We start from the raw sequence: 26,245 nt of genomic DNA, 5'->3' as shown, positions 1-26,245 counted from the left end.
AAATGGATGCTGCTACTCCTCTCTGAATCCTGATGTTCACTCCCACCCATCTTCCTCCCCACAGAGGAGCATCTCATCCCCTGCAATGCGATGCAAAGCCAACCCTGCCAAAATCCCTGCCAGCCCACATTACAGCTTTCCCAAGCTTTTCTGTCTAGGCATCATCTTTGCAGGCCACCAACAGATACGCTGGCAAGATCTGCAGGATGGTTCCCGGGGCAAAGCCCACATGGGCTCGTCTGCTAGACACTCAGGAAGCAACCAGAGGGTTGAGTGTTGGTCTGACAGCCCTGAAACCTCCAGGCTTGGTGGAGATGGGTGGGAGCTGCCCTATGGGCATATGACATGGGGGAAAAAGCCGGGGACCTTCCTGGGGAGCAGAAAGGCAGTGCTTACCTTTGGTGTTCTTGGGCAGGTCCAAGTAGGTCCTGGGAAAGATCCCCTCTCCTTTGAGGGAGATTTCTTTTGGCTCCAGGTGACCCACTTGGACCTGGAAAGTCCTGAAGAAGACTCCCGGCACTCCTGGCAGGTAGTAGACCTTCAGCACTTGCTCCTTGCCAGGTCCAATGTAACCCTGCAGGGCACAGGAGAAGAGGGAGGGAATGTAAACCAAAGAGGGTTTGGTGGAGGGATGGCTCAGACGATAGACAAGCTGAGAAGGGAAGGCAGGTTCTCAAAGATAAGAAAGCAGCAGACAACATCGCCTTCTAGCTCTCTTCTATCCAAAAGCTCAAGTCTCCTACACCAGGATGCACTATGTCCTTCAGAGGGACCTGTAGGGATGCATTCCCACAGCACAGACTGCCCTGCGCTCAGCATGAGCACAGCTCTTCTGCTAACGGTGTTTACCCTCCACTAGCAAGAGCCAGACCGAATAAATAAAACCTCTTTTACCAGTCGCTGTGGAAGATGAGTGAAGTGCCTGCGCTCTCAGCAGACCCAGCAGCTCCTTTCACAGCACATCAGTAGTTCCCAGACCTCACCCCTTATTAACGACCCCAGCCAAACATCTCCTGCCTCTGCGGTTACACCGGGGGTGCACGAGCCTATCTGGACTCACAATGACCTGCAAACACACATCTCTGGAAACGCAGGAGCTTAGACTAGGATGAGATCTCAGGAAAAGGTGGTGCCAGGAAGGTCACCTCCTCTCTGGGCTTCCAGAAGGACTGTCCGATCCCTGGGCTGGGCTCACACCAGCCAGGTCGAGAGCAAACTCAAGCAGATGGCAACACGGCTCGGGGTGACAGGACACAGCAGCAGCTTTCCTCGGCTCGCCCTCTGCACACGGGGCTGGACCCTCAGCTCCCCGCTCCCCTCCACGCTGCAGGGACAAGCTACTGAGCGGGACAGATCCTGCCACTTGGTTCCCCGAGCCCTTATCCAGCACACAACACAGCTGCAGCAAAAGCGAGCCCTGTCAAGCTGCCAGGGCCGACAACGCTGCTTACGGCAACAACTGCGCAGGTCTGAGCAGAACAGGAAAAGGGCATCTACAAACCTCTCCTAGGCAGCCTGACAAAGGGCCAGGGTTAATCACTTGTGCTACCTCTGTACTCACCGTGCTGGGCACGACCAGGGGCACGCCGGGCAGAGGGCTGTTGGCAGTGGCCGCACTGGGGCTGAGCACCGCATAGGTGAAGCCCACCTTGCCGCTGTTCTGCAGGGTGACCTCTGCTTTGGTGACTTTGTTAAACAGCTGAAGAGAGGACAGAGGAGCAGGAAGTTACAAACACAGGCCTGATGCTAGGAATCTCCTTCCTCTTTCATTGGCTTGAAAGGAAATGAACACAACACAGCAGCAGGGACCGCAGAGGTCATATGGCACTTGACTCTCCCGGGTTAACCCGGGGAACCCACAGCCGCAGGGTACCTCTTAGCCCGACACAGGAACAGATATTTACGGCAGCACGCGGAGGTGCAGTAACAACCATATAAAGAGTAGTAACAAAGAAACGAGGGGATACAAGCCCTCTGCACTTTAACATGTCATGAAACAGCTACCTGAAAAAGAAGGAGGCATCGAGGCATTTCAGAGGATAAGGCACCTGCATACAAGTACTTGCAAACAAAATACCAGTAAAAAGGGAGACAGACGGTGCAACACATGCAGGGCCAACAGCTGGAAATATCTGTGGGCTTTTTAACCAAAAAGAAGTAAAGTGGGGATTATTCTGGGACATTCTCTCCAGCTTCAGTGACAGGAAGCCCAAGTTAACTTCCTCCCTGGTTTATTCTGTTGATTAATCAAGAACACTGAAAAAGAGCATCGCCTTGCACCTCAGGCTTTAGGAGCGGATCAGTGGATGGATGTCTCAAGGCATGTCCCTCTGGAGATCACTGCTGGGATCCTGCCTGCCCCAGGAGGCAGCGTTAGGAACCCTGAAGAGGAGCAATTCCCAGCTTTGGGGGGGGGTGGAGATGGCCATTAAAAGGTGGATGCAGGATGTATCACTCAAAGGTTGTACAGCTGACAAAGTAGCTGGGAAGGGGAGAGACCCCTAGACCAAGGTCAGCAGCAACCCGCCGGTGATGGTTTCAAAGACCTTTGCCAAGAGAATTGCGCGGTACCTTCAGCCCGCAGTCGATCTCCGTGGTGTCTAGGAGGTAGTCGATGAGCGAAGCCTCCCCACTCAGCGCGATCTCATAGGTCGGGCCTCCCTCCACCTTGCACAGCGCCGTGACGCTGGCGACGATGTTTGCGTGGCCAAAGAAGGTGAATGTGACTCGCTGGCTCTCGCCCGGCTGCAGCACACCGTACAGCGGCAGGATGTCAAAAACCTGGAGGGAGGGGAGGAGAGATCAAGATGTTGAGCATCCAAATTGATGCAGAAGAGCAGCCATGGCTTGAAGCAAAGGACAGACATGACTGGAGGGGCCTGTTCCTCAAACACAGGCAAAATCATCCTAATCTCATCCTGCATCCATGACACTTTCCAGTGGAGAAACCATGGGAAAAATCTCCCATACTCACTAATACATTCATTAATACAGTACATCAAAGCAACTTGGGAGGTCTCCTCTCTCTCTCTGATTTGCACGCTGCTCTCTCAAGGTGCTACAGCAAAATCTACTGCAAAAATTTCCTATCGACCACTTGATTAGAAACAGCAGGATGAATAATCCCCTCCACAGGTGCCACACAGGTAACGTCCTTGGCCAACCCTACGACATGTCCCGCACGGCCTCTCCAATGACCGGTTGCTTCAGCAGTGCTGTCCGATGTGCTGGGAGGGGTGTGATGCTACTCTGTGAGCAGCGCCGAGGGCCACCAGTGGGAGCGGGGGCTACATAAGCAAGTCAGATTCCCACTTACCTCCTCCACTCCCAGGGTGAGGGGCTCTGCCTCCGTGAACGGCATCAACTCCTCGATCTTCACCCGGCTCCGAGTCTCCGCAGCACCCTCCATCTCTGCAGCACCTGCCAGCTCCACAGCAGTGGGCAACTGGAAAACAACCACCATGAGCTGCAGAAAGCAGCTGCCTGGTGTGGGTGAGACCACTCTGCTGCAGGCTCCACCACCTCACCAAGCCAGGAACAGCTGAGATGGGACCTGGGCACAAATCAAGCAGGGGTATGCCCATGCCATCAGTTGAGCGTGGGTCCAAGCCCACCCACAGATGAGACACGGGCTCCATCTGCACTTCCTACACGCAAGCTTGCACGAGGAAGCTGCGTGCGCCCAGCACTGAGTGCTGGCAGAGACCTCAAGGGTACTTTGCGCCCTCGTGCCAGCCCGGCTTTGCTCACTCCTGCCCGAGGAACACACCGAGAACCCCATGCCTTGACAGGTTAGGTTTTCTGTGACAAAAAGACGAACACAGCTGCAAGCGAGATGTATTAAAAAAAGGAAAATAAGGACTTGGAAAGTGCTCAGCACAACTATCCCGTTTCAGATGGTGCTTAGGTTTCATCTCATGCACTCATCAGTGCTGGAGAGCTAAGGATCTCTGCTCGGTCATTCTTCTCCAACAGTGCCTTCCTGAAGAAGGCAGCTGAGATGCTTTTCTGTCTTGCAGCAGCCCAGAGCTGGTATTTAACCTCAAAGGCACCATGTCTCAAGAGGAACCTCATCCCTGGACTTCTGACCCCTATTTATAAAAGAGGGCTTTGCGACTGCTCTTGAAGTTTAAGAACACCCCCTTGCTCACTCATGTCAAGAAGTGCTTTGTGCTGTGGCCGTCACTTCAGCAGAATCTGCAAGAATATTTACAGGACATCCTTAGACCTAAGCAGAGGCTACATCTCCCCAGTAGATAAAGCACTGGGGAGGGAAGAGTTTTCTCTCATCTCGATGCTCTTTCTGTTGTCTCCACGTTTTCAAACTTAGCAAAGCTTTGCCAAGCGTATATTCCCAAAGATGCTAACCCACATCTTTCCTAGGCCTGTGGGCTCCCACCTCCCCAGGGAGGTTATACGGCGATTGCCTTGACAGAGTGACACAAGCAAAAGACGAAACTGCAATCTAGAAGCATCCTTTGAATCCAGAAGAATCCTTTGAAGCGATTTTGGATCCTACTTAGCCACGTCCACTTGTATTTCCCTGGTTTACTTCCCATGCATACATGTCAACAAAGCAGGAAATAAAGATGATTTCATGCTTCTATCCAAAAACATTCAGCCACGCTATTCTTTACGTCTACAGGGTATCATTTCTCCTGATTCAGAAAAAATGTGCAGAGTTACAACATAAAAACTGCTGATATTTGGATGTAAGCACGTGCAGGTCCCCTCCTTGAACTTAATGTCAACACTGGCACTTTCAGAGCCTCTCGGTCTCTCTTACATCCTTTTTTATTGCCCTTGGAGCAGCCTCTGTCCCACACGATGCACAACAACGTGCCAGCTCCCACTAGTACCAAGGTCAAGCTCCAAAGGAGTGAGGTTCACCAGGAAGATCAGCACATCAAAGGCGACTTTGTCTGCAAAGCCTTCTTTTATAAAAAGTAATCTCTGTGGCTGCCACTGCAACACCAGCTCTTGGGGAAAGCCAGAAGCGTGAAAGCGGGTGGCTCCAGCTGGGCTTGAGAAGGTGCTACATGCAGATCAGTACTTGGCACAGCTTGAGACAGGAAGGAAACTGGAAGCCTTTACACCATGATGCAGATAAAAGCCTCCTTTGACGTTGTAAACAAAAAACCCCCAAAGCAAACAAAAACAAAAAAATCCCATACCCAACATAAGTCAGGAGAATCTGAGTGGCCTTCTCCAAGCAAAACTGTCCTATTTCTCCCTCCCCAGAAGCCCCGTGTCCAGCCGCTGGCCCTGCTGCCCAGCCCGCGCTCAGGGCATGTGGCAGCAGGGCAGCAAAAAGGGAGGCTGGCACGAGCACGGCTTTTCAGTGGCAAGCTGGGGGAGTCAACGCAAGTCGTAGGCGTAGAAGAAAATCTACCTTTGCTTCCAGGGAGTCATCTGCAACTGCTGGCTCTTGGGCAGGATCCCCCGCTGCTACCAGGGCTTCGGCTGGCTCCGCCGCACCCCCGTCCCTGGAGCTGCTCTCTGCAGATGCTGAGCGCTCCGACCGGCCTCCCTCCTTCTTTGGTGGTTGGGCTTTGATGAAAAATTTAGGTGCTGGAGGGCTGAACCTGCAAAAGAACATAACTTTGGTCACAGACCTGCAGTGGGAGGGAGGGGAGCCTGCACGAGCAGTCCCAGCTTGGCTAGAGAATGTGGCCTCTTTCCCAGCATCAAACTGCTGGAGATCACCTATTCCCTGCGCATCTAGCCTGACCACGCCTGGTAGGTGTTCTTTCCACAAGGGAAAGTTGAAAGCAATTTGTCAGATGCCAGGCAAACAGCTTGGTCTTTGCAAAGTACAAACAGGACACCGGGAAGAAGAGCTTCAAGGAGAGGGTAGAGGCACACATACCTCATCTGGTTCACGTGGCTGTCCATCAGGAATGACCAGTGGTACCGGACAGGAAGTGGGCTGCAGTTAGTCATCTTGACATAGCGGACAGCTTCAGTGTCATTCAAGATACAGCCGAAGTCCAAGGCCCTGGTCTGGATATGGAGATTTGGGAAGTAGACCTCTCCCCGAACGGTGACCTGCTCCTCCTGAGGGTGCTCGAGAAAGCGTATCTTCAGAGCCTTCTCTGCTACCCAGATATTCAAACCCTCTTCATAAGCAGGGTTAAATCTGATGGAGAGATGAAGTTCCTCTCCTGTCTCCAGCTTCATGGGCTGCAAGGAGATGAAGAGTATTAACCACCAGTGTGATGAAGTCCCAAGTTCTGATGGCACGAAAATGTAAATATTCAACATGTGACCCCAACGTGGCCTTCTCAGTTCATCCTTCCTTTTCTTTACAGTGTGCACCTGCCCGCAACCACCGCAACACTCTGCTCTGAGACTATCTCAGGCTCATGCCTCTAGGCTCTGCATCAGTACAAGACGGAAAGAAAGATTGTCCTGAATTCTGGACCCACAGAAGCTATATGCTAAATACATAACCAAACCAGCACTACGGCAAGCCAGGGCCTTTTGCCCCGACTCTAGAGGAACTCCTTTATCCTCATAGCACAAGCGCAACAGCATTGCAGCCTCACCCTTGCAGGTGCTAGTCACTGGCACGGCACAGAAACGGTGGCCATGCCTACCACAACACGTTTAGCAGAGTCCATACCCAACACCTTCCACCAACAACGGGGCAGGTGCCAGGGAGCGGCTGGAGGAGCATCCTCAGCCTTCCTGAAAGCAGGGCTGCCCTTGAAGGGAGCAAGCTGCTCTTGAGGTTATCCAAGGATGGCTGCTGGAGAGCTAGGATGGATTCCAGGAGACACCTTTACTACATGGCGTGCCCAGACCTATTTGCACGCTCCCCTCTCCTCATGGCTTAGAGTCAGGACATATTTCCCCAATTCAGATGATATTTCATTTCCTTCAGCAACTCGTTTCAAATCTAATTTAGTTCAGGCCAGTCTACTGCTGATTCTAAAGAATAAACCTCTCTACCAGAGGACCTCCCAACAGAAACGCACCACCACACTCCTCCCTCTTCAAACCCCACCAGCACGAAGGTCCACGGCTGCTCACCTGAACATCTGCAGGCAGGGGCTGCCGGTCTGCATCGCAGATCAAGAAGGGTTGCTCCAAGGCCAGGACAACGCTGAGTGGCAAGGAGGAGTTGTTTTTTAATGAAAGAGGCTTGTGCTGAAGAGTAAGGACATCACTGGGTTGCTACAGAAACAGGAAACAAGGAAAAAAAAACAACCTGAAGCGGCCACGGACCTCCTTCCCTTTTCTGATGCATTTCAAGGTTTTCAACCCCAAAAGAGCATACATCTCTATTTACTATTTTTATTCACTTCTACCCTTCTAGAAAGGTTTCCTTGAAGTACATCAGATGCTTTTCATCTTTAGAAACTACAGCATCCCCCAGGGGACAGGGAAACAGTCTCACGTACAGATGGGGGGATAGGACTCCGAGAGGAGGCAGCTGCTTGAACAAGATCAAAAGAGAAAGTGAACCCACAGCTTTTGTCTCTGCGTGGTTTATACAAACTAGACAGGGTTTGGGAAACTACTTCTGGGTTTATTGACATCAAACAGCTGCAGCTTCGTAGTACTCGATAAATCAGAGCGTGTGGCATCAAGCAGACCACAGGCAGACATCAGGCAGAGCTGAAAAGCTTCTAATTAAATCTGAGCTGCCTGCTCACAGGATTTTGTGCTTCTCCGGAAGCCTGGGAACCGGAGGAGAGGCCTGAAAACACAGAAACTAAATAATGAAGTATCTTCTCTTTTTCAGACACCTCGCGGGAGAGGGAAAGATGATGCAGGAGTCAGGATCCAGAGACTAGAGGGCTCCTGCTTTGTGTTGGTATTACCATCACTGCAGCTGAAGGACATCTGCGGGTCCTTTGAAGAAAGTGAGGCTTGGGGAAATGCAAAGAGCATACCAAGAGCAGAGAAGACAAAGAGAGACAAGAGATGACAGTTTTCCCTCATCAGCCTGAGGAGCTGACAGCTCTCTCAGTTTTTCTCAGCTCCCCTACAGGATCAGTGTTCAGACTTCACCGTGCCTTGAAGGAGGATCCTCAAAAACCTCCCTTTATACTGAGTACAGAAACTGGTGTCTCTCTAGAAGTGGCCACGATCCCCCTCGGCAGAGCAGCTGGAATCTCAGTTTTACTTCGGTGAAGTTAAAAACCAGTCCCATCCCTAAAAACCTCCTCACTTACTTACTTTACAAAGCACCTCAGGAGGGGTGTGTGGGGGGGGTTAGCATCACTCAGCTGCAGCTCTCTGCTCTCCCACCTGCAGCCCCAGCACACGAGGGGGCTGAGCAGAGCCCATGCTGTTCTTGTGGGTCCCACACGTCTCACCCTGTGCCCTTGGCTCAGCAGCTCAATTCTGTCTCCACATCAAGAAAGGCCTAATACGGCTGGTGAGACTGTCCCCAAGCCCAGAGGAGCAAAATAATGATCTCGGTGTTAATGGCAAAAGCTTGGTCCTGCTCAAATCAATAGCCAAAGCCCTGAGGACTCGGAGAAGATATTTAACTTCCCCCTTTGAACACAAGCACACACATCCCACGGGCTCTCAGTCATCAGCCAAGCTATTCAATGCCAGCATGCAATCCAAAGACTTACCTTCTCCACCTGGAAAGCGATTTCTCTGGAGGATATTTGCAGAATGGGAGCAACGAACTCACAGGTGACGTCCACTTGCATGATCTGTGCCTTCCCTGCCTTGCTCCCCACCATGGCGTGACACAGCAGCCGCTCCTTCACTACCTGCATGCAAGAGTCACACGTCACCCAGCGGGTGCTAGCAGGGCGTCCAGAAAACACTCCACATTTGCTAGCCACCCGACTGGACATACAGGATTTTGATAGCCCGGATAAAAACTGTGCCATGGGGTCTTGGCCATCAACAGCTATTATTGCCATAAAGTTACAGTCACTCGTCTCCTCAACAGCCCCCTCTCTTTCTATGCTGCACCCTATTTATTCTGCACTCAAATGTCCATACCGCTACACCCCCACATCCACAAAAGGCACTTGAGTCACGTGCTGTCTACAATCGTAATAATCCCTGCCCCAAATGATGCTTGTTTAGATGTGCCCCATTGCTAAGCATAATGCTTACAGAAAGCTGTAGGAACTGATTAAAAATATATATCACTATATTAAGGGAAACAAGTGGTAGAAGGGCCAATGCCAGCAAACCCTCCCTTGGAAGCTTAGTGGAAAGGATCCATGGGAAAAACCCAACTAGCCAGCCTGCTTTCAGGTAAAGAGGGGATCACTCATTCCTAGGATGTACTGTGCCCTCCTAGAGCTCCTTTGAAAAGAAATCTCCCCAGGAAAGAGATGTCTTGCACATCAAACAAAAACCCTCTGCTGAAGCTGGATGCTTCAAAAGTTCAAGACTTTTTCCTGATTTCTCATGGTTTCACTTTCCCAAACTCCTCCCGTCGTTTCTCATTCTTCCCTCTGGTACAACACCACAACCCAACTCCTCGTTGGAGCCTACAGCCTCCAAAATCATCTGTGTTGCATGTGCAGTGCAGGCAGTTGGGCTTCTGACCAACCTGAAGAGAATTAAGTTCCCAAGACCCAAGTAAGGTGGAAAGCCCACTCCCAGGGTCTGGCTTTGACTGCACGAGCCAGGCAGCCACAGCTGAGCTCACAGATCCCCTTTGGCCTTTCCAGGCAAGACACCCTCACCAGTGCCCTGATCACTGTCTTTTCTTTCTGGTACCTTTGTCCCTCTTCAGCAAAACCTTTGGGCTCAGAACTGCACAGGGACAATCCCAGCACAGTCAGTTGAGTGAGTAATCAAGTCTTCCTCAAGCTGCCACTGAGGCAACCCTTTAAAACACCTTTCAAAGCACTGCTGTCAGCAGGAGCTTAATGCAGATTTAGTCCACATTTGCTTAAACTTCTGTGCCCACTGGTCCTGGAGCCAGGGAATGCACACCAGGGTTAGCTGGCAGTTTCTCTGCAGAGTTGGATTTCCCCTGGAAAGAAGGGTCCAGGAGGAACACCCAGTGACCCTGCTGAAATCCCCCCCCACCTCAGCTGCCGTCCAAGGCTGCTGCAAGACCTGGCTGCCCTTGGGACACCGGGGATGGCTGAGAGACTGGGGTGAGCTGTTATGGAAATATTGACAAAAGTCAAGCTGTCTGTTATAATGATCCCTGGGAACAGGCTCCCACATGGGGAATGATCATTAGAGCTGACACACCGTGTTTGGTTTTCTCCTCCAGGACTCACGGCTAGACGAGCCCTTTGCTTACGTTTGTCTACAGAGGAAAAATGATGCTGCTCCCAGACACTCCCTCCCTTCACAGGTGGTTTGTTTTACTTGCTGCTTCCCCCAGATAGATCACCTTGCATTTTTGAATCTACTTTCTGCCTGTGCTCCTAGTCTAACTGTAACTTATTTTCCCTGCCCTTCCTTTCTGCCTCGGCACACAACACCTTGTAACCGGCCCTTGGCCCCTGAAGTAGCAACACTTCCTTCAGCCCCCATTTCGATGTCAGCAAGTTGGGTTTATGGTAGCTATAGAAACACGAAAAAAAAGCCTTAGCAACTGATGGTGGCCAGCAAGAAAAGCAACTGGTGCTGCCATGGTAACTTGTGGCGTTAAAACAGTTTCTGGAAAGCTCTTGCTCATTTTCACAGGCAAATGTCAAGGGGATGCAAAAGAAGTCCCAGGGGACGTGATCTGATGGGAAAGGCTCAGCCCTCATGGGGAACCTCACCTGGGGAGTGCTGGAGAAGCCTTCCAGCATCATCTCCATAGTCTTGCCCGGCATCAGCTCCATCCTCAGTGGTCGAAGTTTAAACACGGGGCAGGCAGGTTTGGGGCTCTGGGAGGAATCTTTGCCCTTCGTGTTACTGATGGCTGGGAGACGACGATGCTGGTGAAACGGGCTGAAACCTTCTGTTGTCCAATACAGGTATTGGGTGCGTCGTCCTTTATTGGTCATCTTGAAGTGGTAACAGCAGGGATCCAGGCTAGAAGAGAAGCAGGGATGGAAAATGTCACGGGAGCTGCTATTTCCCAGCGATCACCCAGCTTCAGCACCCTGAAGGCATTATCCGACTGCACACTCAGCAATAAAGCCACCTCCAAAAAGGCTGACCTAGCTCAAAGCTACAGCAAGAGCCAGACTTTGGTTGCCCCAAAGTTTATCACCATCCAGCAGCTGGTCTGGTTGTGCACAGTAAGGAAATGCTTCAGGAAGAACATTGTGGTGGGTTGACCCCGGCTGGATGCCAGGTGCCCACCAAGCCGCTCGATCACTCCCCTCCTCAGCAGGACAGGGGGAAGAAAATAAGATGGAAAAAACCTCGTGGGTCACGAGAAAGGCAGTTTAATATGGCAAAAGCAAAGGGCGTGCACAGAAGCAAAGGAAAAGAAAAGATCTATTCTCTGCTCCCCATCAGCAGGCGACGTCCAGCCACTTCCCAAGAAGCAGGGCTTCAGTACGCTTAGCGGTTGCTCCGGAACAGAAACGTCGTGATAACGAATGCCCCCCCTTCCTCCTTCTTCTCTTAGCTTTTATTGCTGAGCAGACGTCATATGGTATGGAATACCCCTTTGGGCAGTTTGGGTCAGCTGTCCTGGCTATGTCCCCTCCCACAATCTCGCCCACCCCCAGCCCAGCGGTGAGGGGGGAATGTTGCAGAGACAGCCCTGGTGCTGTGCGAGCACTGCTCAGCAGTACCCAAAACACTGGTGCCCTATCAGCACCCTTCCAGCTACCAATACAAAGCACAGCACTATCAGGACTGCTGTGGGGAAAACTAACTCCATCTCAGCCAGACCCAATACAAACATCATCTTAGTTGCTGCAGACAGAGCATCAACAGCCTTTGAGGCTTGATAATCTGAGTATTTTTCCAACATGCTTCCTGCAGGTCTCACTGCAGCAGACACTGAGCTGGCCTGGCCTGGCTGCAAGTGGAGGGAGGAACAGCTTCACTGCCAGTTCACCCTCACCTTGGGAGCTGCTGCCTCAGGTGGCTTCCTCCAAAGATGCTACTGGGGAGGCTGCAGGGTATACAGACTCATGTGGTGACCTGGGCACCACTTGCCTCACTGGTGGGATCCCCCTCATCCCCCCATCCCTTACGGAGCAGCCAACCCCATTCGCCCCCAACATATCGCCCTTTGCCTCAACAGTGCAGCTGGTTTCGTGTTTTAGGGAGATAAATGCACTCTGAGAACATAGGATCAACAGAAGTTTTCCCAATACGAACACGGCAGCAAGACCAGCTCTAGCTGCTGAGGGAATGGAGCGACAACCACAGATGAAGAACTAGAGCTAGACAGAAAGCCAAATGTATATTCAATGGGAATTGATTCCTTCAGGTAAAGAAACACTAACCGCAGGCTAGCCTGGAGTAATTATTTTACCCTCTATAAATCTGAGCATGACCAGGAAATGAAGAGTTCCTGGAACAGTTAGTGTCTTTTTGAAAGGTACAGAACATGTGGCTCACAAAATGCATGTCTGCCATAAGCAGCTAAATACAAACACGCAAGCATATACTATAGAACAAACAAGTCTGTGAAACAGACTGTTAAAGAAAAAAACCGAGGTCTACAAGTTTAGTATGAAATGGTGTGTGTTGTGGAGAGCAACGGATGAAAGCTTGGAGCAGCTCTGGGGAGATGCAGAATTTGTGGCTCTGGGAAAGCCCAACTCATCGGAGATGTTACCTCAGCTCACTCAGTGGCAGTTCTGCAGCCGACACCAACGGCAACAACTCCAACCAGAGCCTGCGGGTGAAGGGGGGCAGAGCACGATGACATGAACCACCCCAACATTGTCCCCTGTGTTGTGTAGCCAATCCGTGGCTGCACAGAGCACAGGACACGCTGGGCAAGCACCAACCTCCCTGCAACGTCCCTGCTGATGTGGATGGCTTGGGGATGCATATTTAAGTCCCTAAAAATCTATCCTAAATGCTTAAGGTAGGATTAACCTGCTCTTTCTAACCAAAAATGTAGGTACCGGAGCACTGTGGACCCTCTTTGCAGCCAGAGAAAGGAACAGGCACCTCAAGAAGATGATGCCTCTTGCCCCAAAAGGTCTCCAACACAAGGCAAGCAGCACTTTGCAAAGGCTTATTTTCCTCCCCTGTTTAGAAGGACGTGCCTGGTTTCAGACCCACACGGTAGCATCAACAAATCCCCTCTTCCAAGCCAAGCTCTTTCAATGAATACTCTCAATTTATCCCGCCCAACCTCAGCAGACCTCTCCTCCTCTCCCTTTCAGAGCTCGGCCTGCAGCCACCCTCACTTGCCCATGCCCCGGGCTGCTGCTGTGGTGTTGATGGAGGAGACAGGGAGGAAAGCAGGCAGGAGAAACCAGGAAAGAGCAACTACGTCTAACAAAGAGCAGCCTGGCAGGGGAGCCGGGGAAACGAGTGAACTGAGGCATGATACAGGGCAAAGACAAATTCTGCTGCTCCTCCAGGACTCCCGGGCAGAGGGGAAATAAAGCAGCACCATTACTTTACTCGAGGAGTTGCTAACAAGCTACCTCCATGGTTTTCCGCTGTTGCAAGATGATCACAGAATCACAGAATCACTAAGGTTGGAAAAGACCTGTAAGATCATCAAGTCCAACCATTACCAAAATAAAAAAAAAAAACCCCAACCAAAAAACACCCACACCCAAAAAAACCCCAAAACCACCAAAAACAACCCACCCACACCACACAGCACCATGCCCATCAAGCCACGTCCCACAATGCCACATTCACACACTCCTTGAATAATTTTCATCTGTTGCCAATCTGAACTTGTACTGCCTGTTCTGCATAGGTATTGTAGTAAGCAGCCAAAGAACAGGGCTTGGGCAGATGTTGATTCTCAGCCCTCCTCCCCATCATGCTGTGTTTGCCCTGACACTGCGTTGTGGGAGTTCACAGATGAATATGAGAGAAGCGATACCACACTGAAGGAGCACTTAGAAAAGCAAAAGCTAATATTTGCTGGCTGGCTCACTTGTTTATGCTTGGAGCGGAAGCTATGATACTCCATAGTGAGTGAAAAAGCAAGCCATGTTATTGCAAAGGGAAGTATGTTTATACTCGTAATGTAGTGTTTTCCAGCCGGAGGCTTTGGGGACCTACTGTTCTTCCTCCATATCTTTATTTGATGAAGTGAGGAAATAAAGGTATTATAAGTAAGGGCAATTCAGTGACAATTTAGCAACTGGTGTCCATTTTGATGGCTTTTGAGGGTATCTAACATCTTTCAAATGGCCATAAAATGCTTCTAAAGGAATTCCTGTGGCTTCAGTGAAACGGAGCCAGGACCTTGAGCACGGAAGGAGAACTAGCCTGAAGGACTACAGCAAAACTCCTCCTTGCTGAGCCCACGGCAGAAGCGGGAGCCAAGAGATAGCCTACCTGAAGTGGCGTCCCAAGTTGAGCTCCGGACCAAAGGGTTTGTCGGTGACAATGGTGGTGCCGATGCCGACAGCCCGGACGGGAATGACATAGGAACGGCTGTTCTCTATGACCAGGTTCACCTCATCCTTGAATTCCTCTGCGTCATCCAAGTTTGCGATGATGGTCACAGACACCTCGGTCTCAGGGGGGATCACTCCTTTACTGGGTTCAATCCTCCAGCGCGAGCGTTTGCCAGCCTGTAAGACAAGCCAAACACTACCTTAGCATGGAAACCATGGACACTGGTCTCTTGTGGGGTGCAGGAAAAGGAAGGACTAAAGATATGAGGGTAAAAAACAGAAAGGCTTCATTTCCCTAAATCTAAGCTACGGTGTCTGCAAACAGCAACTATGCAGGAGCTTATACAACCTGTAGTTTACCCTCCTTTAACAGACTCACTTCATTAACCCCATTTTGCCCAACCCAAGAGATGCTCATCCTCAGGAGAAGGTTATTCCCCCTCCTCTTTTGGTCTCTCTTTTGGAGTGCGCACCAAGGGAAGCTACTTTATCTCTCCTGCCTTCCCAACAACGGTGGCCGGGTTTGCATGAAGGCTCAAGGCCAGAGGAAGCCAGGACTGCTCAAATCCCACCGTGGCAGCCACGTGCCTGGGGGATACTGCTGAGAGCCTGAAGAATAACTCTGCAAAACTGGTTGATCAAAACCCCAACACCAAAGTCTTCTTTCCCAAGAGTTAGGCAGTGCTTCTCAACAGCCCCTGAAGGACTGAAGCACTCGGTCCCCACTGATCATCCGCTGCAGCGAGGTGTCCCACTGTCCTTGGCTTTGAAACATTCAGCTACAAGTGTTCACAGCAGGGCAGTAAAGAAATAAGCAGAAAGAAAGGGCAAGACATGCCCTGTGGGCATGGCTAGGGCTTCCCAAGCATTCTCTTCCTCTGGTTTCTCATGCACCTTGCGCTACAGATGGGGCAATAAGGGGGCTGGACCCCCGGTCCATTTAAAAGTAGAGTCGCAGGGAGCAAGCTTGCAGCGGACAAAGAGAAACGCATGCAGTGTTCCCCGGCCAGCATGAAATGCACTGGGATGTAGATGTACGGCTTCAAAGCATCCATCACAGTGTTAGTGGCACCCGCACCCCACAGTTCAGTGCTGTGTTTGGGACAACAGGCACTACTCACCCAAAACACCGCAGTATTGTAAGAGAAAAGGTTTTTTTCTTCTTTTTTTTAATGAAAAGCAAGGATGAGCTTGGAGGCCTGACATGATCCCAGTGCCTGATCCAGGTGAAGTCAGCTTGAGTTTCCATCTGTCAGGCTGGTGGCACTGAGCTCTAACAGGACACCAGACAGCCCAAGGGAGAAGAGCACCAGCAAACCAAGCAGCACTTCAAAGTCACGGAAAGCATTTTAAATAACCCCCCCAAAACGACCTCTGCTAACGAAGGTAAGACTAGCGGGAGGCCAGGGAAGCAATAACTTGCTGAGCATTCAGGGTCCCGGCAGCGTGGGTAGGTGCCCCAGCTATGAAAACTCCTTAGGCTGACTGCAGGTCAAGTCTGCATGCCTGCATCCCAGGATGGAGCATGCCAAAGGCATCAAAATTATTCCAGGCACTGGCAAAACTAAGAAACTCAGTTCCCGGCTCTTCAAAGCCTTCCCTCCCCGCAGCCTGCACAATTCGCTCAGATAACAACCAAATCGCCCATCAGCCAGAACAAGAAACAGAATCACTAAAGAAGCATCCCTTTATAGGTACTGGTTTTAAGTTTATCTCCTTGGTTTGCTGTCTCTCCGTATGACCATTTCTTTAATAAAGGGAATGTCATCAAAAAGCTTGAGATAATATGCAATGAAATCAGGAAATGAAACAAAACCTGCACTAAATGAGGAGAGAAGCAAATATGGGAATGGGAACTGCATGTTCTCTCCTTGCTTACACCAACTTTGACCAAAACTCTTTATATGCTGCCTGAAAATCACTTGATTTTCTCCAGGGAATCCCAGTGAGAAGATAAACAGGTGCAGCTTCTTTTTTTTTTTTTTTTTAAATAAACAAAACTTGGTTTCTTCTGCAGCGTCTGCTCCAGTTGAATCTGACGGCAACTCACCCCTGGGAAGGTGGAAGGGGATCTGCTCCCCAGGCACTCTCCTGAAGACGATAACACATCTGGCTGGATGACCGCTGCTGGAGACCAGGCAGCAGTGAGCTCCATCAGGAGCACAGGGCTCTGGATTAGGGAGGTCAAGGATCCCGTCAAAGGAGACAGGAGCCCAAAATTAGGAAACAGAGCACCGTCACTAGAAGGGGAAGTCCCAAGAAAGGTTCTCTCTCTCCTCCCTCATTACAAGGCACCAGGAAAACACCGTTTGCCTCCCTGCGGTAGCACATAGCAGACCCAGCACGGTGGTTATGCAGGCAGAAGAAAGCTGCCGTTGATGAACAAAAATTGCACCCTATGCCTTCTCTTTTCCTTCCTGATCACACAGGTGTGATACGCAGCTGCCTTCTGTGATGCTGAGACATGTCATTCTTGGTAGACAAATAAAAGATGCCTGAGGAGACAGAGTGACAACAAACAAGTAGGAAATGATCAAAGAAAGCTGCTTTTTTTCTCTCTGCCTTTCTGCAGGGAAAGCAAACACTTCCATTAATCAATACAACTCTTTTGCACTTGTCAATACAGCAAAAATCAGACACTTAGGGAAACAGGAAAAGAAGATGACAGCGGCAGCAAGGAGGAGAAACAGCTGCTTTTTTCAGCAGGTTGCATCAGCCGCCAGCTAAGCTGCAGCAGCTCCTTCATGTTGACCTATTCCTCCAGTCTTTTTTACCATGAAAAAGGCAAATCCTCCCCTTGCGGGATCCACAGGATGCTCTAACAGGGCTGCCTGGCAGCTGGGAAAGCAATCTGACAAGGAAAGGTACGTCAGAAAGACACAGGATTCAGTGGGTGAGCACGGGATGACACGCTGGCCCCAGGGGTCACAGCCCTGCAGCTACCCTGGCAAGCAGGGATAAGCCAACAGAGGACGAGGGTATGAAGTCCCTACACTCCACTACAAACCCAAAAAGCCTCATCTCAATGCACAGCTTTGGAGGGTTTTTTTTATTTCCTTCCTTCTGGTGGCAGAGATGCTCAGTGCTGCTCCCCGCAACTCATCCGACAGACACAAGAGGGGCACGGGGAAGCCTGTGCACGATGAGGAGTACTCCACGTAATTCCTGAAGTTGCTATCCCGAAGTGAAGTTTTCCACAAAAAACATCTCTGCTTGCTCAGATAATGCTCTTTTCTCCCATAAAGCAAGAAGAAAGCTCGACTTGACAGGAACAGCAATTTGCATGTGGTGGTTAAGGATACCACCATGGCCATCTGCATTACAGCATTTTCCTTTTCTGTTTTGAACAAGACACCAGCCTTTTATTTGCCCTGTTGCTGCCCCTTAATCTAATCTCATTCCGTTTGTTGAGCTGTCAGTCAGCGTGCTGTAATGTTGCTGATCCAATGCTGCTCTGAAAATATCAATCAAGAGCTCTTTCTTTCAAGTGAGGACCATGATCCAGAAACCTAACTGCAAAGAGCCAGGGTTTTGAGATTAGCCATCAAACGGGAAACAGGGAAATCCCAGCTCACTGTCCTGCGGCAATCTCCAAGCAGGAAATCAAAGCAGCAGCTTTGGCATCTTTGAGAACACAAGACTTGGGTTCAGGGGCGCAAGTGAATGAAGGATGCCCAGGTCACCCACCAGCTAGGCTAAGGGACGGCCGGAGCCAGTTCTGCTCTCAGATCTACATGTGCAGGTCACCCTGACACCCGACTGCATCTCAAATTTTATCTCCAAAATTATTCAGCCCCCTCTTCTTCCCACCAATAAACTGCCAGGTAGCCTAAGGCAGCAGCAAAGGGCAAAACTTCAACCGAGGCAACAAAACAGCACCAAAGCAGGCAGCTGCTGAGGGCAAGGGAGTAGCTCGAGCACATCTCGCCTGCCGCAGGGCTGCTCCCATCAAGCAGGCTCAGCGTCACCGTCTTGAAGAGTCTGAAGACCTCTTGCTGAAACGGCTGATCCAGCAGGTTCCCAGCACCTGCCTCCTTGAACACCTCCAGGATAGCAGCAGCTATCCTGAGAAGCTGAGATGCTCACCATGGGGTAACTCCATGCTGGGGAGTCAGCAGAGGGGCTATGGAACAGCAGAGGCCATCTTTACTGCAGGGAAAGAAACCATCCCTGAACCACCTCATATTACTGTTCGAGTTATTGATTAGCACAATATTTGCAGAGATCGCAGGGAAGCAGGATGGGATTTCTTGCCCAGTCCCATAAGTTAGGGCACTGAGGCAATGGAGAGGCAGATAGACCCCTGCAAGCCCCCTGGGTGCACTGCAAGCTGCCCAGGGGAGGGAGGGAAGGCATCACACCCCAATGGCAGTACCTAAACAGAGCTCTGCAGGTCAGTCGTGGGTACAAGCATGCAAAACCCATCATTTATACACCAGCACCACCCATCCGAGGTGGCTTGCTCTCTGCAGACACGGAAAGCAGATTTTCTTTGTGGAGCCAAAGAAAGCTGCCCTGGGAATCCCCCACTTTGAGGTTACGTTTATGCTCCTGGGCACAGAAACTGGAGCGAACAAGCTGCAAAAGCAGCAAGAGGGAAATTCAGCCTGGGTTAACCAGCCCCAGAACTTCAACCCACCTAGCACAGAGAAGCACAAAACCCTTCCAAACCCTGTTTTCCTGCCTCAATCCCCCCTCCAGTGGGGAGCACATCCCACCCAGCCTCAGCACCCGAGCCCTTCCCGGCTGCATCAGCCCTGCTCCCCCTGCCAGGGAAGCAGCCAAGCTCTCCTCCTGCTATGCAGCTTCTCACACTACACAGCCTCCATGAATTAAATAACCTTCTTCTGCATCTGCATCTCTGCATAGTCTCCAGAGATGCTCTGCAACGCTACGGACTCCACAGACTCCGTCACTACACCACCCTTACAAGCATATTTTTGTGCAACAACCCAGCTGGGGTGACCCCCCGTAAGTGTGAAACTCGCCTCACCACAAGCAGTTGGAGGACAGACCTCACACCCTAGTCTCTACCGTTAGCAGGAGGTTGAGGAAAAGCAGATGCAGACGGAACAGGGAAACCACAGGGCAACCCATGCCCTTTCAGCAGCAAAGGGCCACAGGGTTCCCTTCATCGCCTAGAGCTCCAAAAGCATGACTCTCCGAGCTAAATAACTTCCACAAAACAAAGGGACAACTTCTAAAAGTGATCCAGACTCATTTCTGCTCAAACATCTATGCAAACTCTCTATTTTACTGAGGGGTTCCCCAGAGAAAACCGCCCCCAGAGCCAGGCTCCTCTTGCCACGTTGTGATGGAATATCTCCCTTTCTCCCTCGGGAAGCGATATGGAAATGTTGCATAGAAAGGTCAAGTCACAGGCTGCTATGGACCACAGGCTGCTATGGACCAGTCAATTTTGCTGGAAAAGAGCCCCACAGATACTTACCATGTCTGCCCAGAAGGATGCAGGGATGACAGTCTGATTGCAGAGGCGGAGAGTTTGGGAAGCATCTTGTAAAACTTGGATACTGCCAAAATTTATTTTACTCGGGTGCACGGAGACAACTGGTCCTTCTCCGACGCTCACTAAATGGATTTTCTGCTCCAGGAAGCAGGTAGGAAAGATCAAAAAGAACAGGGAAAGTTCAAAAAGATTAGACAGCTCTAAGGGTACTCCTAGACTGAGGGATAATTAGGGTGGTTTGAAGTTTTCAGTGTGGTAAGACTGAAACAGAAGGCCTGGAGCACGTGTGGGATCTGGAGCAATCCCATCTGAAAGCCACAAGCTCCCGGTATCAGGGGGTAAAGAAATGCGGTTTCCCACACTTGCTTTTTCACACCTCCTCCACACTGTTAGCTCTCTTTCCTGTACCCTGTGCCTGCTCCCACCCCTTTTCCTGCTCAGTCTTGCCCCAAACCACCCTCCCTGACTTCTGCTGCTGCACAGCCCCACTTGGAGACTCACTTCGTTAACACTCCCAAAGCGACACCTGTGACAACCAGCACAAGTCAGAAGCAAAGCAGGCTCTTCAGAATACAGATCACGCGAGTTAGTTGCCTCTGATTTGTGCTTGTGTTGTAATCCTGGTATTATATGAATAACAGACATAAATTCTAGTGGGGGGAAACCCTTCTTTTGAAGGGAAGCATGCCTTATATTTATGAGCAACTGTTTTGTCAAACTTCACATTTCCCTGCAAAGCCTGCGTTGCCTGGCCTTCCAGTTGGCTGCTTTACATTGCACACCCACAAGGGCCTGGGTTGAGAGGTTCAGTGGCATCCAGGGGATTTAGCAGCATCATTTCCATTCCTTTTAATGGAAGTTTAAATCCCTCAACTACTTTCAAAATGTCAGCCTTCCTTTCTGTTACAGAAAGCTTAAGGTTCCCAGCAATCCTCTGACATCCTCCTTCATGCTCAGACAGATGACAAGACATTTTAAAACAGCTGCTTCAAAAGTTAGTACCATTTTAATTTAAAGTGTAACTAAATTTCATCTAGATTTCAGCTAGATGAAGCCAGGACACTACATACAATGTTCTCTTGACTACATTTTGTTGTCGCTGCTGCTGTTGTGTATGCAAATGGTGTGGAGACTCACGTGTCTTTGGCTGGGACTTTTGGCAAAGAGATTTGATGGATATTTCTCAAACATGATGGGCCTGACTTCAGAAAAGCTGAAATCCAGCTTTGCACGAAACATCACTTCAGCATGTTTTCTTACGTGCTTGCTTTAGCAGGATTCAGGGAGGTCCCTGTGCGCTCCTGAGCAAAAGTCCTAATGAAGCAGCGGTTGCTGCTCATCTAATAATACAGCAGAGTAGGAGAGGCAGGGATCGTGCTGCATTTTAGAATGGACTTGTTATCCCATCTCACATATCCATAACGAAATGCTGTGTCAGACACTTAGATTACCGCCTAAGAGAATACCATCTTTCCTCTTCTCTGGGCATGAGCCATTGCTCATTCCACGGATCCCTTCTTTCCTTGTCCACGCCAGCCATATATTACAAGTTCATGTTTTCCCAGGAAGAATACCTGCACACTTTATGCCCCGCCAAGATGAGTCGCACAAAGGCACACATCTCCCCTAGCACTCACCAGCAGGGATCCTTCGCTCCCAAACACCGCGACACGAGCCACTGTGTCCTGCTCTCCTGTCACCTGGGCTTCCAGTGTAACCGGGACCTCCACCAAGCTGCGAGGCTGGATAATCCCGCATGGCGTGGGGCTGGAGTACCACACAGGAGCATCCTTCTTGTGTTCCTATAAGGCACAGAATCAAAACCAACTTTAAAGCTTCCTCAAAGGTCACTCTGAACTCCTTGACATCTACCACAATGACAATTCACACACATTTTTAAAAATCCCTTGGAGAAAGCAGAAAGGCACAAAAACAGATGCAAGACTAGGATGGGCTTAGCATGCTGAGGGGGTCCGAGAGCTGCTGCATGCACAAACACCTGCTCCTGTGCTGGCAGCCTCCTTGCAGCAGCCTTTCATGACCTTCTAAGTTCTCCTACATGAAAGCACCCCAAAGACTACACTATGAACTGCTTCCTAAAGTTTAGATTCAGGCAGGTTCCTATTTAACTGCTTTCTAAAGTTTCTATTCAGGTAGGTTCCTGTTCTCAGCAAACCTTTAGGTTTGACTATAAACCAGCAAGGTTTTCTCCAAAACTCCTTTTTTCCTAATATACCCCTTGACAACATTTGAGGAAAGGAGGTGGATGCGATGCCAAACCTGAGGAAGAACTGCATAGCAGCCTGGGAGATTGCTGTCGTTCTCAAGGGTCAGCATCTGCCGATACGGGTACTTTAGAAAGCACCGTCCAAATGTCACGACCGGGTTGAGCACTCGCAGCCGAGGAACGACGCATCTAGGCAAAGAGATGACCAAAAGGGAATTGGAGATACTGAGAGAATGTAGAATTTGTTTACTCCCCAAATAGCATGAAATGGAGCATAACACGTGTCACTGCCAAATGGATGTTTAATACCCCTACAGCAATAAATTGCCTTTAATTTCTTTTTATACAACAACCTCTTGTAAAGGAGGAGCAAACCCTGAGTCTCAGCATTGTAGAGGCCGCCAAGTGCCCAGGCAGAGCACTGTGCCCTGTCCCAGAGCTGTCTGATGGGCACCTTTGCCCCAGGAGGCTTCCAAAGACACCTTGCACCCTCCTGACGCTCCCAGCAAGGCATGAGCTCCAGGGGAGCCTTCCCACCCATGACCAGGGCTCACCAAGCCTCAGGGAACACAAGACCCCAGAATCTCAGTAAAAATTACTCCCTCCTCTCCCATACCTCTCTTGCCCTGCCTGAAAACTCAGCCGTTTACCCCAGCAACAGAGGGCACAAGCCACCACCTGCCTCACGCAGTGGCTGGTCACCCCTTCCCCACTTCTGTAGCCACCTTGCTCCTTGACCCTCACGGGTCCATACACTGTCTGCTCCCATTTGCACTTCTTTTATGGAATTGCAGCCCAGGCACTGACTGGACGACTCTGCCTCTTGCAATTAAACTGACACCCACTGCAGCACGACAGCATCGCATCTGGCTGCAGCAAGAACAGCTTTTGGCTTACATCTGAGAACATTACGTCTCAGAAGAACCAGAGGAAAGCAGAGAAACCTGAGCTCACCTTCCACATCAAGGACTATTTTCCCCGTCCTAAGATCTTGCCTCTACTTTCCCTCACCAGTCCTGACACAAGCCCCTTCCCCATTTGCACATGCCTTCGTTAACTGAACCAGACACCAGCTTTCAGCAGGCTGATCGCTGTGTCCCAAACAAATGTTGCATTTTGGTCACAACCCAGCACAAGTGCACCACTTGCAGGAAGAAGGAGAGGCAGCCCTTTGGAAATTTCTTACACCTCAAGCACCAAAAGCCAGGCCAAACATGAATATAATTACTGTTCCCTTTAGAAAAAGGCTCAGCCCCAGGCCTGTCCGGTGAGCACAGGTGCTTCTCAATGTGGGCTGCTTTCAAAGCACTGCTCTTCTCCTAGCTAGCTGGGTAGAACTAGCTCATTAAGCAATGCTTCTCATTTGGAGATGGAGCCAGAAAACCGCGTGCAAGGCAGTGTGCTGGTGGGGGGTGCATGAGGAGAGACGATGAGCTGCAAGGGAAGTGGTGATACCTGGCTGTGAGAGGCAATGCCAACACCTCCTTGCCAACACCGTCCACATCCACCACCAGTGCCAGCTCGTATCTCTTCACGGTGTTGGAACACAGGGTGACCTGGTGGAAGAGAAGACCATCAAATACTTCATTGCTCCCAAAAGCCATCACCCATGTGTGGTGTCCTCCGGTTCTCCTTCCACAGTAAGGAAAGGGAGGATTTTGCCCTAATTCTTCTGTTGGTCCATGTACAGAGCACAGGCTCTGTGAGTAATAAAAGTCTTCTGACAAGATCTGCTTTACTAAATACACCGTGCAGTTATCAGGGTATATGCAAGCTAAATTAAAGCACAACTAGACTAATGCTCTACTCACCACTGCATTAAAATTAAGGGACCAGTTTGTAATCTTGACTAGAATAGCATAAATCCAGAGGAAATCTGTTGACTTGAACGGAATGAGTTCAGCTTTACAGGGAGGGGCAAGCTGAGAGCAAAACATGGCCCAGCAGATGCTGTGCAGTTCACAGCTGCCAGAGCTTTTTCAGTCCCCCTTGGAGATCGCTGCAGTGAATACAGCTCCTCCTGCTCAACAGGACAGGAGAAATTAGACTGGGAAGAAAGGCAAACTGCTTTATACAATGACATCTCTCTTTTTAACAGCCACCTTCCGTCCTCATCCTTCCTCTGCCCACTTTAAATCCAAGAGTTTGCTCTAAACAGCTCTGAACAACACAGGAGTGGCTTCTGTACCTGACTATACAGTACAAGACCTTCCGCTTAGGATTTTAGAAACAAAATGGTGCTCCTTCTGAAACGTCCCAGAGTAACCCAGCCAACAAAAGCCTAACAGTAATGCATATATCTTACTCGCGTTATGCTGGCAGCGCTAAAGCCCTCTCATACATCAGTGAAGCTTCAGCTCCACCTGCTGAAGCACGTATGGCCGGACTCTTCCCATACCTGGATATCCACGACCCCCTGGGAGCGGATGGTCCCTCTGCACGGCGTGATGGTAAATTCAGTTGGCTTCACAAGACCTTGGGCTACCCTTCTCCAGGATGAGTGAGTGTTGTCCGACATAGCAACAAAACTGGTAACACTGGGCTCTCCCGAGCCGTCCCCAGGAATGCGAAGGGTGAAGGTCATGGGCACCAAGGAGGTGTTAGTGAGGCGACACGACAAGGTGCGAGGAAAGCCTAGGAAATGACACAAATATGAATTTACGCCCCAATTATCCCCCCGATTCCTGGTGTGAATATCCTGTTATGATAAAACTGTGCCTGGAGTTTAGCTCTTTTCAATCTGAATCACAGCTAGTTGAGAAGCTAAGCAAGGAATTCATCGTCACTTAAGCTCTCTTTTATGCTGATCACAGAGATTGCTTCCTTGGCAATGCCCACTCTTAGCGATGCCGAACACCAGAATTTTGTCTCTCTTTACCTGAGGAGCGCTCTCACATGCCCCAAAACCAGCATCAACTATTTCTCACTTATGAGCGTACATTCAGACAGACCATTTTTTCTGAAAATTCAGTCCGTAACATTCCCTGTTAACTCCACGAACACTCCCACAGTTTTCAATATATAAAAGCAGTGTATTGTCATCGAGGAGAAGCTCCAGTAAAAGAAAGGATGGAGGCAATTGGCTACTACAGCACGACACAAAGCACTCTAATGCAGTTTCTCTAGGCAGCATCCTCAAGGCATCTCCTGTTTTGGGGCAATCAGACTCAGCTCGTGACAACCTGCAGCCCACTTCACAGGAGGCAAGCCTGATGCTTGCTTAGAAATCAGCAGGAACCGTGTCTCACCTTACCTAACAAATGGGGACATCACATCCATGCTGCACACTGGCTTTGGTTACTGCCGCAAGGGTTTACATCACTTTACCTTTGATACTTGCTTTCCATAATGGAAAAGCAGCGATACAGCCACATCTGGTGGGGTTGTGCTGCAGAGACAGGACATCAGCCCACAACCTGCTCTGGAGTGGACATCTGCCTTGGATGGCCAGCTCTGTGCGAAGGAGACATCTCCCATGGCCTGCTTACCAAGCATTACTTGAATACAGATGGGAAGGAAAACCAGCTGCAGACACAGCAGGTAGTTCATCCATGCCCATTGACAGTGACCACTGCCCACCTCCAGCAACTACTCCAGCAGGGAGGCAGGAGGCGCACAGAAAGGACAAACACAGACTTCACAATCCCAAAGGAGACCGAAGTCTCCAGATGCAGACAACAGTCAGCAGCAGAGCTACAAGAAGCAAAAATACAGTAGCTGCCTTCAGCTCAAAAGGCCTTATTAATGAAATCAGATTAAGTAGGATGAAGCTCCTATTACATAACCATGTTTCTGCCTGGTGCGTTTCTGGTTTTATTTATTCAAAAGGAAATAAAGAAGTGGCAGGGTGGTGATGTAGGGAGGGAAGGAAGCAGCTCAGGAAAGGTAATGAGTTTTCTTAGAAAGTCCACGAACAGCATGAAAGCACAGAGGCATCCTGGGTGCAGAATCATAATGGCCCTTCAATCACAATTGATTTCACAATTCAACTTTAGAACATCTCAGTAAAAAGCCTTTTGTGAGACGGAGGTGGAGAATGAGAATCTGCACTTTAATGGAGATACTCTGGATGCTCAGCCACCGGCCCCATCAGCAGACCTGGGCTTT

General features: G+C 50.1%; 1 protein-coding gene across 1 annotated transcript in view; it reads right to left on the bottom strand.

Moving 5' to 3' along the window:
• Positions 1–707: 707 nt before the first annotated feature.
• Positions 708–26,245, bottom strand: part of LOC132321022 (hydrocephalus-inducing protein homolog) — a 57,141-nt gene continuing 31,603 nt past the window's right edge. Inside the window, exons 13-27 of the mRNA XM_059834629.1 lie at positions 24,537–24,772; positions 23,594–23,694; positions 22,192–22,327; positions 21,549–21,713; positions 19,894–20,046; positions 14,383–14,621; positions 10,716–10,971; positions 8,595–8,738; positions 7,036–7,179; positions 5,870–6,183; positions 5,393–5,585; positions 3,317–3,445; positions 2,572–2,781; positions 1,562–1,699; positions 708–773 (exon numbers count right to left, since the gene is read on the bottom strand). Coding sequence (XP_059690612.1) covers positions 708–773; positions 1,562–1,699; positions 2,572–2,781; positions 3,317–3,445; positions 5,393–5,585; positions 5,870–6,183; positions 7,036–7,179; positions 8,595–8,738; positions 10,716–10,971; positions 14,383–14,621; positions 19,894–20,046; positions 21,549–21,713; positions 22,192–22,327; positions 23,594–23,694; positions 24,537–24,772 — 2,624 coding nt within the window. The remainder of the gene's footprint in view (positions 774–1,561; positions 1,700–2,571; positions 2,782–3,316; positions 3,446–5,392; positions 5,586–5,869; positions 6,184–7,035; positions 7,180–8,594; positions 8,739–10,715; positions 10,972–14,382; positions 14,622–19,893; positions 20,047–21,548; positions 21,714–22,191; positions 22,328–23,593; positions 23,695–24,536; positions 24,773–26,245) is intronic.

The sequence above is a fragment of the Gavia stellata genome, unplaced genomic scaffold (assembly GCF_030936135.1).
Source record: "Gavia stellata isolate bGavSte3 unplaced genomic scaffold, bGavSte3.hap2 HAP2_SCAFFOLD_38, whole genome shotgun sequence".
NCBI lineage: Eukaryota > Metazoa > Chordata > Aves > Gaviiformes > Gaviidae > Gavia > Gavia stellata.
This window is presented reverse-complemented; position numbering and strand designations above follow the sequence as displayed.